The 15,000-nt window shown below is 43.7% G+C and overlaps 1 protein-coding gene across 5 annotated transcripts in view; it reads left to right on the top strand.

Moving 5' to 3' along the window:
- The window catches only part of dhx37 (DEAH (Asp-Glu-Ala-His) box polypeptide 37), a 26,365-nt gene extending 13,027 nt beyond the window's left edge, over window positions 1-13,338 (top strand). For 2 of the 5 annotated variants that reach the window (XM_080852486.1, XM_080852485.1), the window contains exons 17-28: window positions 279-390; window positions 543-649; window positions 918-1,106; window positions 3,181-3,305; window positions 3,534-3,650; window positions 8,810-8,982; window positions 9,223-9,337; window positions 11,659-11,796; window positions 12,340-12,434; window positions 12,675-12,748; window positions 12,934-13,031; window positions 13,146-13,338. In XM_080852486.1, coding sequence (XP_080708612.1) covers window positions 279-390; window positions 543-649; window positions 918-1,106; window positions 3,181-3,305; window positions 3,534-3,650; window positions 8,810-8,982; window positions 9,223-9,337; window positions 11,659-11,796; window positions 12,340-12,434; window positions 12,675-12,748; window positions 12,934-13,031; window positions 13,146-13,222 — 1,420 coding nt within the window. In that variant the 3' untranslated portion in view covers window positions 13,223-13,338. Of the gene's footprint in view, window positions 1-278; window positions 391-542; window positions 650-917; window positions 1,107-3,180; window positions 3,306-3,533; window positions 3,651-8,809; window positions 8,983-9,222; window positions 9,338-11,658; window positions 11,797-12,339; window positions 12,435-12,674; window positions 12,749-12,933; window positions 13,032-13,145 lie in introns of those variants that run through there. The other 3 variants (XR_013968912.1, XM_080852487.1, XM_080852488.1) reach the window with 3 other exon arrangements.
- The last annotated feature ends 1,662 nt before the right edge of the window (window positions 13,339-15,000 follow it).

Genomic DNA, 15,000 nt, shown 5'->3' on the forward strand with positions numbered 1-15,000 from the left:
TAAATTGAATTGTCTTTATTTATGAAACCATATCAAATATTTGTTATATAGTAACAGTTTTAACAACTCCCCTTACCTGTTCTAAAATCAGCCCCACGAGTCCGTGGTTTGCGCTGATTTTAGAACAGGTTAGGGGATTTAACGGCACTCCGCTTCCCGTCGTGCCTAACAACTCCCCTTACCTGTTCTAAAATCAGCGCAAACCACGGCCTCTTGGGGCTTATTGCTTAATTTAAGTGTGTGTGTGTGTGTGTGTGTGTGTGTGTGTGTGTTTGTAGGCTGTACTCCTCAGCAGTGTTCAGTGACTTCAGTTTGTTCTCGGAGGCTGAGATCACTCGCAGACCTGTGGATGACCTGGTGCTTCAGATGAAGGACCTCAACATTCAGAAGGTGACCACACACACTTGCATACATGCTTGCACACAGATACACAGAAAGGCTATCAGAAATACACAAACCATGAAACTTGCAGATACCTGTGCACACAAAATTAAGATACACTTATAAGGGGGTATGTGTGTTTGTGTTTGTGTGTGTGATAGGTGGTGAATTTCCCCTTCCCTACTCCACCCTCCTCTGAGGCTCTGATGGCTGCTGAGGACCTGCTCATCTCACTTGGAGCTCTGGAACCACCTCCACGTCAGGGACGGTATGGACTCATACACACTACACACACATTATACAGACACACACACACACACTCACTACACACACACATTCATGCATAGCTGGACCCTCCAGCATAAACATACATACATACACACACAGCACAAGCAATATACACACCCAGTTCAACAGTCCTACTTGTGTGTGGTGCGTATGTGTGTGCTTGTGTATGCGTGTGTTTTTTATGTTCTTGTTATTTATGTGTGTGTGTGTGTGTGTGTGTGTGTGTGTGGGCGTGTTTATTCCCCCAGGATGCTTGAGCTCCAGCGGGCGAGGCTCAGCTGTCCCATCAGCCCTCTGGGCCGGGCAATGGCGGCATTCCCGGTGTCGCCGCGCTATGCCAAAATGCTGGCACTGGGGCAGCAGCAGGACTGCATGGCCTTCATCATCGCCCTGGTGGCCGCTATGACTGTGCGTGAGATCTTCCAGGACCTCGACAGGTGGGCTCACAGCGGTCAGAGGTCATAGCGTGTGTCATGTGGCCACGTAGCAGTTGGGTTCTCAACTGTGTGTGCTCTCTGTCTCTCTCTCTCTCTCACACACACACACACACACACACACACACACACACACACACACTCACTCAGTGTGTCTAGTTGTCCCATCCTTCTCTCCTCACTCACTCACTCACTCACTCACTCACACAATCACACACTCACACACTCTCACACACACGCACGCACTCGCATACACACACTTACTCACACACTCACACCCTGTGTGTGTCTGGCTCTCCCATCTTTCTCTTATTTCTCTCTCTTGTTGGTCACTCACTCTGACATTTCATCTGCAAATTACAGTTTTTCACTATTGTTAAGAAGTAAAAAGCGAAAATTCGGCACAATCTGCACAACCTTCACGTCATGTATCAATCGCTCGCCCCAAGAGGGAAATACTTAAGACTCCCTTATTTGCATTAGACTCTGATTTTCCTTGTGAAAACACTGATGTCAATTACACATCACGGTGTTGTCAAAACACTGTACACAAAGTTCTGTTGTTGCACACAATTTTCAAGTAAAATCTCAAAGCATCAACCTGCAAGGCACAAATAGTCAAATCTCTAAACTTTCAGGTCTTTTGACCAATTTGCATTGAGGACTGCTACATAAAAGTGTCTTGAGCCTCTGTTTTGTTTGGTAAACTATTGAAAACTTTGAAAAGATCGACAACCAGAGAAGGAGAGGGGTAAGAGAGAGAGGAGGAGGAAGAGGGCAAAGAGAAGGAAGAGGAGGACAAGAAGAAGGAGGAGGAGTAGGAGGACAGAGAGAAGGAAGAGGAGGACAAGGAGGAGGAAGAGAATGAGGACAAGGTGAAGAAGGAGGAGGAGGAGGAGGAATAAGAAGGAGAATGGTCATCTCTAATGAGATTTGGGCCGCTTTGGTAGACCATGTTTTCATGGTTTTTCATTAGAACCTTCAGGATGGAGAACAAGTACGTAATCTGTCTGCCATGTGTACTGTAATACTGCATATCAATAGAATATAGTGTGCTCACAGTATTTGTATTTTGCAGTACTGAAAGAGAACCACACTGTGGAGGAAGAAAACACACTTTCAATATTTTTTTTTAAAGCAAAGTAGCATTTTCCAGGATATATAAAGGGTTTTGCATTTTTTGTTAGTTGTTTTGGGATTTGTGTTTAGAGTTTTGAGAAAACAAGGCATGCTTTACTGTAAAAAAAAAAAAAAAGAATTGTGTAAGCAATTGAGGAAAACTGTAAGCATTTTGTATACAATTTTATGTCAATACAATCTAGTGTTTGGTGGAACAGGAGACTGAAATTGCAAATATGGTTTGTGAGAACAACGGTATTGCTGTTTTATGTTTGACTATGAAAAATGTAGGCCTACACTGATACATTTTACAAAAGGAGAAATGGCTCAATGAGTCATTGTCATTCATATGTTGTGATTCGATGATTGTGTTTTCAATTTTGCACTTCTGTGTGCTGTAAATGCTTGGTAGTGTGCAGCAAATGCTTAGCTGTGTGTACTAAATGAATGTATGTGTGTGTGTTTTGAAAATATGGCTGTGTGTACCAAATGAAAACACGAGTTCCATTTTGTGAACAGTTAAGAGATTTGATAGCAAAGAGTCATCTTGCAAAGGGAGTGTCAGGTTTAGCATTTTGTGTGTGAGGTTTTCAGTTTTCTGTGTGCAGTTTTGAGAAAGCCGTTATTGTTTTGAAAAACGGGTTTTAGCAACAGTGAAAAACTGTAACAAAATGAAAAGCGTAGCAACAGCATTTGGCTTGCAGAAAATATTGCACTTTGAGTTGCATTACCGCCTTGAGCGTGCATTACTTTCTGCAATGGAACACCATGTCGTTCTTCATAATCCCTTGCCTGTACAGTAGTCACAAATGTATCTCTACCCAAGTCATTCTCTCCCTCTCTCCACCTCCCAAGTCTGCTCTTCATCTGTCTCTCTCGCTTCAGTTCAGTTCAATTCATCGGCATGACTAATGATGCATTGTCTCCCTCTCTCTCCATCCCCGTCTCCCTGTCTCAGGCCAGTGGCCAAGGATGAGGACAGTGAGGGTATGAAGCAGAGGAGTGCTCGCATGACCCAGATGAAGAGACTGTGGGCCGGACAGGGAGAGGCCCTGCTGCTGGGGGACCTCATGGTCATGCTGGGTAAGACACACACACACACACACACACACACACACAGAGTAGAACTGTGTGAAGAAAATTGAGATGCTTACATGCAAACAACTACTCATCCCCTACATAGACATACCTACATAAATTAAACTGGCAAAAATCTAGAGAATATGAAAATATAGCTGTTTTCAGTGCTGTATTGTGTAAAATGCTTGAAAATGCCTTTGAGAATAAGAACATATTTGTGTGTGTGTGCAGGTGCGGTGGGTGCTTGTGAGTTTGCTGGTTGCACTCCTCAGTTTTGCGAAGCCAATGGCCTTCGCTACAAAGCCATGGTGGAAATCAGAAGACTGAGAGGACAACTAACCAACGCAGGTAACACACTCGTACACTCTTATCACATGAATTTAAGTTTACTTACTACGATCACACACGCATGTGCTCACACTCACTCACACACACACACTCACAAGGTAAGGCGAGAGCATTAATATAGCACAATTCAAAGTGCTTTACAAAAAAAAAAAAAATAATAGATTAAAAGGTAACATCGGTAAATGAAAAGGTTTTAAAGATTCTTAAAGATTTTAAGAGGTGAAAGAGCATTAACAGAAGCATCTGAGAACAGTTGGGTCATAAGTCTTGAAACTGGCTACAGTCGGAGCTCCTTTGATGTTATCTGGAAGTTGAAATTCTGTCAGGACTAAACTTGGTGAAGCAGCTTTTAGCTGCTATGTAACACCCACCAACGTAATAACTTCCCACCAACGTAATAACCCTGCCAACGTAATAAAAAAGTGTGCATTTCAGACGTAATAGCCCGGCCAACGTAATAATTTCCTGCCAACGTAATAATTCTTGCCTCCTGCCAACGTAAATTTGTGTGTTTATCAAGAAAGTCCTTTTGCTGGATTTGTTTGTGTGAATAACAGTTGCAATTAAATGCAGACTAAATCTTTCATTGTGTTCCTTCTTGTGTCAAAAGTGTAGACTATAACTGTGAACACACTTATAAAACATGTCCCTGCTATGTACTGATAGATCACTGATAGACTAATAGACCTCTATGAGAAACATAAACTATCATTGTCACTTTCATATGTGTCACATTGTCACATTCGTGTGTGTGTGTGTGTGTGTTTGTGTTTGTGTGTGTGTGTGAGTAGCGCCTTTGTGCAAATGTCTTTTCCGGGTGGGACTGCAGCGTTTTACAGTCTTTCAACGCCTGCTACCTGTCCCTACAGTAAGACTTGATAATAACAATATTGGTGAAAATAAGGTTGGCAGGAGGCAAGAATTATTACGTTGGCAGGAAATTATTATGTTGGCCGGGGTATTACCTCTAAAATGCACACTTTTTTATTACGTTGGCAGGGTTATTACGTTGGTGGGAAGTTATTACGTTGGTGGGTGTTACATAGCAGCTAAAAGCTGCTTCACCAAGTTTAGTCCTGACAGAATTTTCTCCAGTGATCTAAGAAGTCTTGCAGGTGTGTCCTGCTGAATCATATCTTAGAGGTTATTTGGTCCTGTCCCATTTAGTGACTTATAAACAAGCAGCAGTGTTTTTCAGTCAGTTCTGTGACTTACTGGAATACAGTGTAAGGACATGTGTATGCGTTAGAGTAATGTGGTTATTTTCATTTACCTAATCACTATAGCAGCTGCAGTTTGTACAAGTCAAAGCAGTTTGATGTGAAAATACCATTGCAGTAGTCAAACCTGCTTGAGAAGACGGCACAAATTAGTTTTTCTAAATCAGGTCACCGGCACCAATGCCCCAGGTGTTCAAAGATAACAGGCAGCATGCACGCAGTGGCTATTAAAACATGCTTCATGAGGAACTCGCAAGGCAACACACATGAATATACACACATACTCAGTTAAATACCTGCTTAAACATATTCAAACCCTCTGAAAGTCAGAATTACATACGATATGTATGTTAGTCATTACATAAGAAAATAAGTTATTTATCTGTTAACGTTAAAACATAAATTAATTAAAACCTGAAATACACTAATACTTCCATAAGTGAAGATGTTCTACATAAATTGTACCAAGAACTATGAAGAAAATGGGGGGAAACACAGCAGAACAATGTGCAAAGTTGGTGCTGTCTCTACAATGTGCAAAGCTGGTGCTGTCTCTACAATGTGCAAAGCTGGTGCTGTCTCTACAATGTGCAAAGCTGGTGCTGTCTCTACAATGTGCAAAGTTGGTGCTGTCTCTACAATGTGCAAAGTTGGTGCTGTCTCTACAATGTGCAAAGCTGGTGCTGTCTCTACAATGTGCAAAGCTGGTGCTGTCTCTACAATGTGCAAAGCTGGTGCTGTCTCTACAATGTGCAAAGCTGGTGCTGTCTCTACAATGTGCAAAGCTGGTGCTGTCTCTACAATGTGCAAAGTTGGTGCTGTCTCTACAATGTGCAAAGTTGGTGCTGTCTCTACAATGTGCAAAGCTGGTGCTGTCTCTACAATGTGCAAAGCTGGTGCTGTCTCTACAATGTGCAAAGCTGGTGCTGTCTCTACAATGTGCAAAGCTGGTGCTGTCTCTACAATGTGCAAAGCTGGTGCTGTCTCTACAATGTGCAAAGCTGGTGCTGTCTCTACAATGTGCAAAGTTGGTGCTGTCTCTACAATGTGCAAAGCTGGTGCTGTCTCTACAATGTGCAAAGCTGGTGCTGTCTCTACAATGTGCAAAGTTGGTGCTGTCTCTACAATGTGCAAAGCTGGTGCTGTCTCTACAATGTGCAAAGCTGGTGCTGTCTCTACAATGTGCAAAGCTGGTGCTGTCTCTACAATGTGCAAAGCTGGTGCTGTCTCTACAATGTGCAAAGCTGGTGCTGTCTCTACAATGTGCAAAGTTGGTGCTGTCTCTACAATGTGCAAAGCTGGTGCTGTCTCTACAATGTGCAAAGTTGGTGCTGTCTCTACAATGTGCAAAGCTGGTGCTGTCTCTACAATGTGCAAAGCTGGTGCTGTCTCTACAATGTGCAAAGTTGGTGCTGTCTCTACAATGTGCAAAGCTGGTGCTGTCTCTACAATGTGCAAAGTTGGTGCTGTCTCTACAATGTGCAAAGTTGGTGCTGTCTCTACAATGTGCAAAGTTGGTGCTGTCTCTACAATGTGCAAAGTTGGTGCTGTCTCTACAATGTGCAAAGCTGGTGCTGTCTCTACAATGTGCAAAGTTGGTGCTGTCTCTACAATGTGCAAAGCTGGTGCTGTCTCTACAATGTGCAAAGTTGGTGCTGTCTCTACAATGTGCAAAGTTGGTGCTGTCTCTACAATGTGCAAAGTTGGTGCTGTCTCTACAATGTGCAAAGCTGGTGCTGTCTCTACAATGTGCAAAGCTGGTGCTGTCTCTACAATGTGCAAAGCTGGTGCTGTCTCTACAATGTGCAAAGCTGGTGCTGTCTCTACAATGTGCAAAGTTGGTGCTGTCTCTACAATGTGCAAAGCTGGTGCTGTCTCTACAATGTGCAAAGCTGGTGCTGTCTCTACAATGTGCAAAGCTGGTGCTGTCTCTACAATGTGCAAAGCTGGTGCTGTCTCTACAATGTGCAAAGCTGGTGCTGTCTCTACAATGTGCAAAGTTGGTGCTGTCTCTACAATGTGCAAAGCTGGTGCTGTCTCTACAATGTGCAAAGTTGGTGCTGTCTCTACAATGTGCAAAGCTGGTGCTGTCTCTACAATGTGCAAAGCTGGTGCTGTCTCTACAATGTGCAAAGTTGGTGCTGTCTCTACAATGTGCAAAGCTGGTGCTGTCTCTACAATGTGCAAAGTTGGTGCTGTCTCTACAATGTGCAAAGTTGGTGCTGTCTCTACAATGTGCAAAGTTGGTGCTGTCTCTACAATGTGCAAAGTTGGTGCTGTCTCTACAATGTGCAAAGCTGGTGCTGTCTCTACAATGTGCAAAGTTGGTGCTGTCTCTACAATGTGCAAAGCTGGTGCTGTCTCTACAATGTGCAAAGTTGGTGCTGTCTCTACAATGTGCAAAGTTGGTGCTGTCTCTACAATGTGCAAAGTTGGTGCTGTCTCTACAATGTGCAAAGCTGGTGCTGTCTCTACAATGTGCAAAGCTGGTGCTGTCTCTACAATGTGCAAAGCTGGTGCTGTCTCTACAATGTGCAAAGCTGGTGCTGTCTCTACAATGTGCAAAGCTGGTGCTGTCTCTACAATGTGCAAAGCTGGTGCTGTCTCTACAATGTGCAAAGCTGGTGCTGTCTCTACAATGTGCAAAGCTGGTGCTGTCTCTACAATGTGCAAAGCTGGTGCTGTCTCTACAATGTGCAAAGCTGGTGCTGTCTCTACAATGTGCAAAGCTGGTGCTGTCTCTACAATGTGCAAAGTTGGTGCTGTCTCTACAATGTGCAAAGCTGGTGCTGTCTCTACAATGTGCAAAGCTGGTGCTGTCTCTACAATGTGCAAAGCTGGTGCTGTCTCTACAATGTGCAAAGCTGGTGCTGTCTCTACAATGTGCAAAGTTGGTGCTGTCTCTACAATGTGCAAAGTTGGTGCTGTCTCTACAATGTGCAAAGCTGGTGCTGTCTCTACAATGTGCAAAGCTGGTGCTGTCTCTACAATGTGCAAAGCTGGTGCTGTCTCTACAATGTGCAAAGCTGGTGCTGTCTCTACAATGTGCAAAGCTGGTGCTGTCTCTACAATGTGCAAAGCTGGTGCTGTCTCTACAATGTGCAAAGTTGGTGCTGTCTCTACAATGTGCAAAGCTGGTGCTGTCTCTACAATGTGCAAAGCTGGTGCTGTCTCTACAATGTGCAAAGCTGGTGCTGTCTCTACAATGTGCAAAGCTGGTGCTGTCTCTACAATGTGCAAAGTTGGTGCTGTCTCTACAATGTGCAAAGCTGGTGCTGTCTCTACAATGTGCAAAGCTGGTGCTGTCTCTACAATGTGCAAAGCTGGTGCTGTCTCTACAATGTGCAAAGCTGGTGCTGTCTCTACAATGTGCAAAGTTGGTGCTGTCTCTACAATGTGCAAAGTTGGTGCTGTCTCTACAATGTGCAAAGTTGGTGCTGTCTCTACAATGTGCAAAGTTGGTGCTGTCTCTACAATGTGCAAAGCTGGTGCTGTCTCTATGAAGACTTGAGGCTTTTATTACAGCAAAGGGGTTCTCCTCCACGTATTTATAGAAAAGGTGATGAATACCTATGCAAGCAAAATATTTTAGGTTTAAATTATATATTTTTGCAAATAGCGTATTTTGGCTTTTAGAAGTATACTGCAGCCTAAGTGTTCACAATGTCAATACTGATTGGGACACTATGTGTTCTGTAAAACAGATAATGGGAGATGACTTTCAGGAGGGTTGAATATTTCTGTAAGCTAGAAATGCACACATAAGAACATACAAGCGACATACACACAGAAACTTTCTTAAAAACATGTTAATATGCAACACGCTTGTATAGATAGAACGCATAAACCACTCATATCGGCATAGACTGGACACAGGTTGTCTCGCGTTCCCCCCTCTCTGTGTCTCCCTGACGGCCCCCCCTGTTCTCCTTCCCTCAGTAAACGCTGTGAGCCCTGACCTGGGAGTGTTTGTGGACAGCAAAATGGCGCCCCCTACTGCCGCCCAGGTGCAGTGCATCAGACAGGTGGTGCTGGCAGGACTGGGCGACCACCTGGCCCGGCGTGTCCAATCAGAGGAGATGCTGGACCCCAAATGGGTCAACGGATACAAGGTTTCTGCAGTACACACACACATGCTCTCACACAGGCAAGCAGACACACAAACAAAAGGTGGTGCACACATATGCACACTACTAAAGACTAAAGTTTCGTCTTTATCTACATGATACAGGAGATTCAAGTTCAAGCCCCCACACGCTTTTCCTAACAATGCTGATTTTCACTACGCTACCATATGCTTCAGCAACAATGACGTTTGTTCCTTTTTGTCCCTCTGATGTGCCGTACTGCAGACTCCTCTTCTGGATGAGCCTGTGTTCATCCACCCCAGCTCGAACCTCTCCAAGACACTCCCTCAGTTTGTGGTCTACCAGGAGATCATGGAGACCACAAAAATGTACATGAGAGGTGCGTGTGCTGTGTGTGGGGGGTGTCTGCTGTGTGAGTGAGTGTGTGTGTGTGTCAGGAATGTGATAAACTCTTTGTTTGTCTTTTATGTGTATGGGCTTGCAGTAGAATAAGGGGTGTGTTTCTTTGTACAACAGGTGTGTGAGGGTATGTGTGTGACTGAGAGAGGGTGGGAGAAGTAGTATATGCCACTTGCTGTTTTTTTTTTCTAGTAGGCCAGGCAAAATAGCGTTTTACGACAGACTAATTGTAAAACATTTCTATGAGGTGTCCAGAACAACATACTGTTAGAATATTAATAAGCACGCTAAAGTTGAAGAATGGACTGGAGGACGAAGTCAGGTTTCTGGAGGTTTAATTCAGCGTGGAGACCCCTCTCAGCTGGCATTTATACATTCAGTCAGGTCACAGAACAGAAGGGGGGGGGGGGGGGGGGGGAGCCACACCCTTTAGGTGAGAAAAGGGGGGGGGGGGATACAGTGAGGGGTTCACCTCTGGGGGGGATGGGGTTGATGCCAGGACACAAGGACTCTAGCAGGAAGAGGGGGGAGGAGGGAGTCACATGTCATTTGCATTTGGACCTCAGTGAGAGACAGAGTACACATTTAGAGTAAGGCCAGACTGAGCCGATTTTCATACTTTCCGGAACGTATTCGGGTTTAGTCAATCGCTGCCAGACAAAGCTGTGCTGCGCTGTTCTACGGCCACACACACCCATTGAAACTGGTGAATATGCTGTAGTACATATGCAAGGCCTGTTGGTGGCGCTGTGAAGGGTGCTACCGGAAATGGAGAAGAAGACTCGTAGAAGAAGACGACAAGTTACAACTAGTTAAATTGGTGACAGTTCAGTTTGTCGCCAAGTAGTTGACCATACTGTGCCTTATACATTTCCTATGCTTAAATCATCATTGTTCGACCTGTATGTGATGCATTATGTGCATACCTAATGAAAGTAAGGGTTTTCATGAAGTTGCTACTGTGATAGATCGTGTGTATTAAATACCACATTTTGGGCTACCTTCTAGTGCTATTAGTAGTGATTAGCACGCTAAGCGGAGATTTAGCTATGTTCTGTTCTTATGTTGATACGCTGTAATAAAGATGTGTTCAATCCTGCTAAGATTTCGACTGGATGAGATATGAATGAGATCCATGTTGCCTAGTGTAATGTCCACTATTATATGTATCTGGTAATATTAGTTGTGTAATTCAGTGCAGTGTAAATTAGTCCCCATAAAGAAGACTGCTTTGGTAACTCAGTGAATAAAACGTGCCCTTCTTAGATCGTTGTTTGCCAGCCATAAACAGAACAGAAGACTTACATTTTTTAGTTTTTATTGCGATTGGGAAGATGTACGTGATTACTTGACAGCTTCCAGCGTTCACGTGGGATAATTACGTCATCAGATTTGCGGATTCAAACCCGATTTGCGGCCAGACAGGCCCTGATAGCAGGGTAGATTGCAACCTTCCCACTCTGGAGAGGGGATTCTAACCTTGACGGAAAGTAACGCTCCAAATGGCAGATTTATCTGGCCGGGAGGCCAGTTTGTCAAGTCATTTTCCGCAAAAGTATGAAAATCGGCTTAGTCTGGCCTGCCCTTTAGAGTAAGTTGCAGATACAGAGCAAGCAGTAAATGTCTTACTATAATAATAACAATAATTCCAGTTCCATCAATACTAAAAGTCCTAAGAAATCCTAGTTGAGGAAATATGTTTAATTCTCATCAATCCGAGTTGTGTGCTAATAATGCATGGCAAAAATACACCTCAAAAATTAATTTTTTCCCTTTACTCCTATCAAAATGAAACCGTGCACAATGAAAGTACCCATGAAAAGTGAAAAATGTTGTATTACAAGTTTCTTGTGAAATACATTTCAATATGCACATGAGATCCACACGTATTGAATATGTCCATAGGCAGAAACACCGTTCATATGTACTTGATCCAATCATCCTACTGCCAATGGGAGATGGCAATGTTGCTTTTAGACTTGCCTGTAACCTGAAAACTGCCTGGCTTGTAGTACCTGCCAGGGGTATGGTGTTTCTGCCTATGCAATCAGGACATATTCAAGTGTGATGCTCATGTGCATATTCAATTTCATATCAAAAGAAACCAATACAAAAGAAGTTACTTTTCATGTATACTACCTAATTCTATTTTTGGCTCCAAAATGGGCTATTTTGCCTGGCCTATAGGTGTACTAAGTCAACACACCAACCTAGTGTGTTTTATGCTTAACCACAGGTCTAATCTTGTATAACCTATACGTCTATTTTGTCTGTGTGTGTCTCTCTCTGTATGTGTGTTAGGAGTGTGTGCGGTGGAGATGGACTGGGTCCCCAAGCTTCTCCCGCAATACTGCCACTTCAGTGCCCCAGAGGAAAGCCCCGCCCCCTGGTACTGCCCAGACTCTGGCCGTGTCAGATGTGAATGCCGGAGCACTTTCTGTAAGTGTGTGTTTGTGAGAGAGTATGAATACATTCACGTAACAGTGTGTGTGTTTATGGAAGTGAGGGTGTGTGTCTGTGGGTGGGTGGGTGAGTGTGTGTGTGGGGGGGATGGGGGAGGCGGGTCTGTGGCAGTTTGTGAGTTTTGTATCTGTTTGAAGGCTCCTTGGTTTATGTTGTGAAAACAAGGATGTGCTCTGATTGGATGCTTTTCTATCACCGTTATGTTTCACTTCATGGGGACACTGTGCTGGTGTTGATGCTAAGCAAGGATGATTTGTGTCTTCATGTTTGATCTTGTTCTAGCCTCGATTCCTCTTTGAGATCAAAAAAGATTGTGTGTATGTTACACGGTAGGGGCATACTGGGTGTGTGAGTGATAGAGATGGAGATTGTGTGTCTGGGTGTGCAAGGGGAGTCAGGGGTGTCTTTAGCAGTTAGTTCTCTAAAGCTTTTCTGTCACCATCATTGTGGCTCAAAGAATGCTGACTTGAAGTTTGTGTGTGTGTGTGTGTGTGTGTGTGTGTGTGTGTGTGTCCTCAGTCCGGGTGAACTGGAAGTTGCCTTCTGTTGAAATGGATTACCCAGAGGGGCTTGAGCGGTACAAGCTATTTGCCAAATTCCTACTGGAAGGACAGGTACTTTGTGTGTGTGTGTGTGTGTGTGTGTGTGTGTGTGTGTGTGTGTGTGTCTCAACGTGCTTCTGCTTTGTGTGTGTGTTTGTGTAGATTATATGTAAGAAAGCCTTATTACGATATACTTGCTACTTATGCATCTTAATTCTGCTGTGCATTAGCTAGCATTTCCCACTTGGGGGCCTTTGATGTGGTGTGTATGTTGGAATCATAAATCTGATTAGGTTTATCGTTTCCTCTTAGGTGTGTTCAAAACTAAAGAAGCACCGCAGCTGCCTACTGTCTAGTCCCTCAACCATGCTGAAGACCTGGGCAAAGTAAGGACACACAGATGTGTACACACACACACACACACACACACACACACAGGCACTTTTCCTTCCTGCATTCATTCTTTCTTTTTCTCTTTTTCTCCTCTCCTCATCTCTCTCTCTCTGTCCCTCTCTCTCTGCTTTTTATAAAAAGTGTGTTTATGCATTAACTGGTTGTTGTGTGTTTGTAGATTACAGCCCCGCACAGAAGCTCTGCTGCAGCAGCTGGTGTCAGAGAAAGTGGACTGTCGAGACACACTGCTATGTACATGGAAGAAAAACCAGAAGTGTAAGTTTGTGTGTGCGTGCTTGCATGGTTGTGGTTTTAATTTCACCGTAATACAATCTGATTGATACCGCTTGGTCCAAACTTTGTTCTTTCTTTCTTTTTTTCTGTCTTTAGATCTCCTGTCAGCATTTTGTCAGTGGATTCCAGAATCCCTTCATGAGGATGTGGCAAAGATCTGGCCTCCCCTCTGACACACACTCACGCACACACACCTGTCTAATGCATTTGTTTATCTGTGAGTGAAAATCATGAAGAGTGTTTTTGATTTTTTAAAGTTTGAAGGCAATAAACACTCACTTTTTACCCAGCAATGTTTCCATGCGCCTTTATTGTCTGTTCTGTGTTGAGTGAGTTTTTTTGGATGGAGATTTTGTGTGTGTGACTGTGTGTGTGTTTGCGTAGATGTGCGAGGTACACTCAGACCCTCAATCACATTGGTAGACGCTTCAAGCAAGCAAACTAAACTCAAGCAAGAGCCATCGTAGTTGTAAGTCATATACTTATGACCATCTCCGATTATCAGCCATTTGTTATTTTGTGTTATCATTTGTCAATACCCTATTGATAGAGTCTATGTGCTGTGTGTCTGTGTATTTTTGTACGTGTGTCCGTGTGTGTGTGTTATAATCCACCCTTTGAAGTGTGTGTGAGTGAGAATGAGAATGTGAACTAAATTCACCACAGGCAAAACTGTCAATCACCTGGCTTGCCATAGTAAGTAGTTTATGTATTGGGCTCAGTTTACTAGAGCTCTGTCACAGACACTGATTAGAGGGGGAGATCAAACAAATAGCTGCATCCCTTCCAACCCTACGCCAAGCCACCTGCCCCAGGTGCTTACCTCAGGTGAGCAAGGAAATCCTGTATGTTCCCAGGCATTCCAAAATTTGATTTCCAGTCTGTTTCACATCTTGAAGCTCTCACACCCCAGTATTACGGTGGGTGTGTTATGTTGTTGTTTGTTTGCCCTAAAAGCTGACCAAAGAGCCTGAAATAAGAGTTCCCGGCATCAGTTTAGCTCTGGTTCATCTGAATATGCGGCTCTGTCTCTGCTCCCACTGAAAGGATATTGTGCATAAAAGTCTCTTGTAGACTAGAAAAGGTACATTTATTTCTTCAGCTGGTTTATAGGTCTTCAATACATGGTCAGCATCAAAGAAAACTGCTTAAGTTTTCTTGTTCCCTTCAAACCCATCGCCAGCACCATTGCTCTAACAACGACAAGGCAAACACGTCCAGGAGTATGAACTATATGGGAGGTGCATAGCCTGTCATGGGGAACGTCTGTGTGGTCTAGTCAGGGGCGTTTCCAGGGGATTTCAGGGACCCCTAACCCATCGATTCCCATAGACAAAATTAGAAATGCTGGTGGTGATCCATCCCAATATCATATGGAGTGAGGTGATGCTTTTTGTCCTGTCATCAGAAGGATAACATGCATGCCCTGTTTTTTTTCTCCACCTCATCCTGTGTTTTGCCTGTATAAACTTGCATATTGCCGGAATCGCTCTTGTCATTACACACTGCTCAGAGCTGTTCAGGCAGCTGGGAATATGGAAAGTTCCCGTTTCAGAACACCCCACATTCAAAAGGACAACAAACAGGCAACTGTTTTGACTTTTAGGTAACGTTAAGAAGGCTAGGTTTACATTATGTTTGTTTCACAAAAGTAAACTGCTTAGTATCGTTTAACCGCACAATCACCTGAATTATGTGCCTTATTTGTGCGCAGAGCAAGTACGTTTACTTTGCCATGTCAAGCGTCCTACTCTGAGAAGACATGGCTGCATAAAATATAGTCTGGAGTTTTTGGAACTATAGATCCCAGCCAAGATTACCAGGCAAGAATAACAGGTAGATCTAGTTACCTGGTATTGAGTGCCAATTACACTGCAGCTCTCAAGGTTTGTCATGTAGAAGATGAGGGTATATCTGCTGGTTTCTTTTGGCGACTGCCCTGTGGACAAAT

Source organism: Sprattus sprattus, assembly GCF_963457725.1.
Source record: "Sprattus sprattus genome assembly, chromosome: 15".
NCBI lineage: Eukaryota > Metazoa > Chordata > Actinopteri > Clupeiformes > Clupeidae > Sprattus > Sprattus sprattus.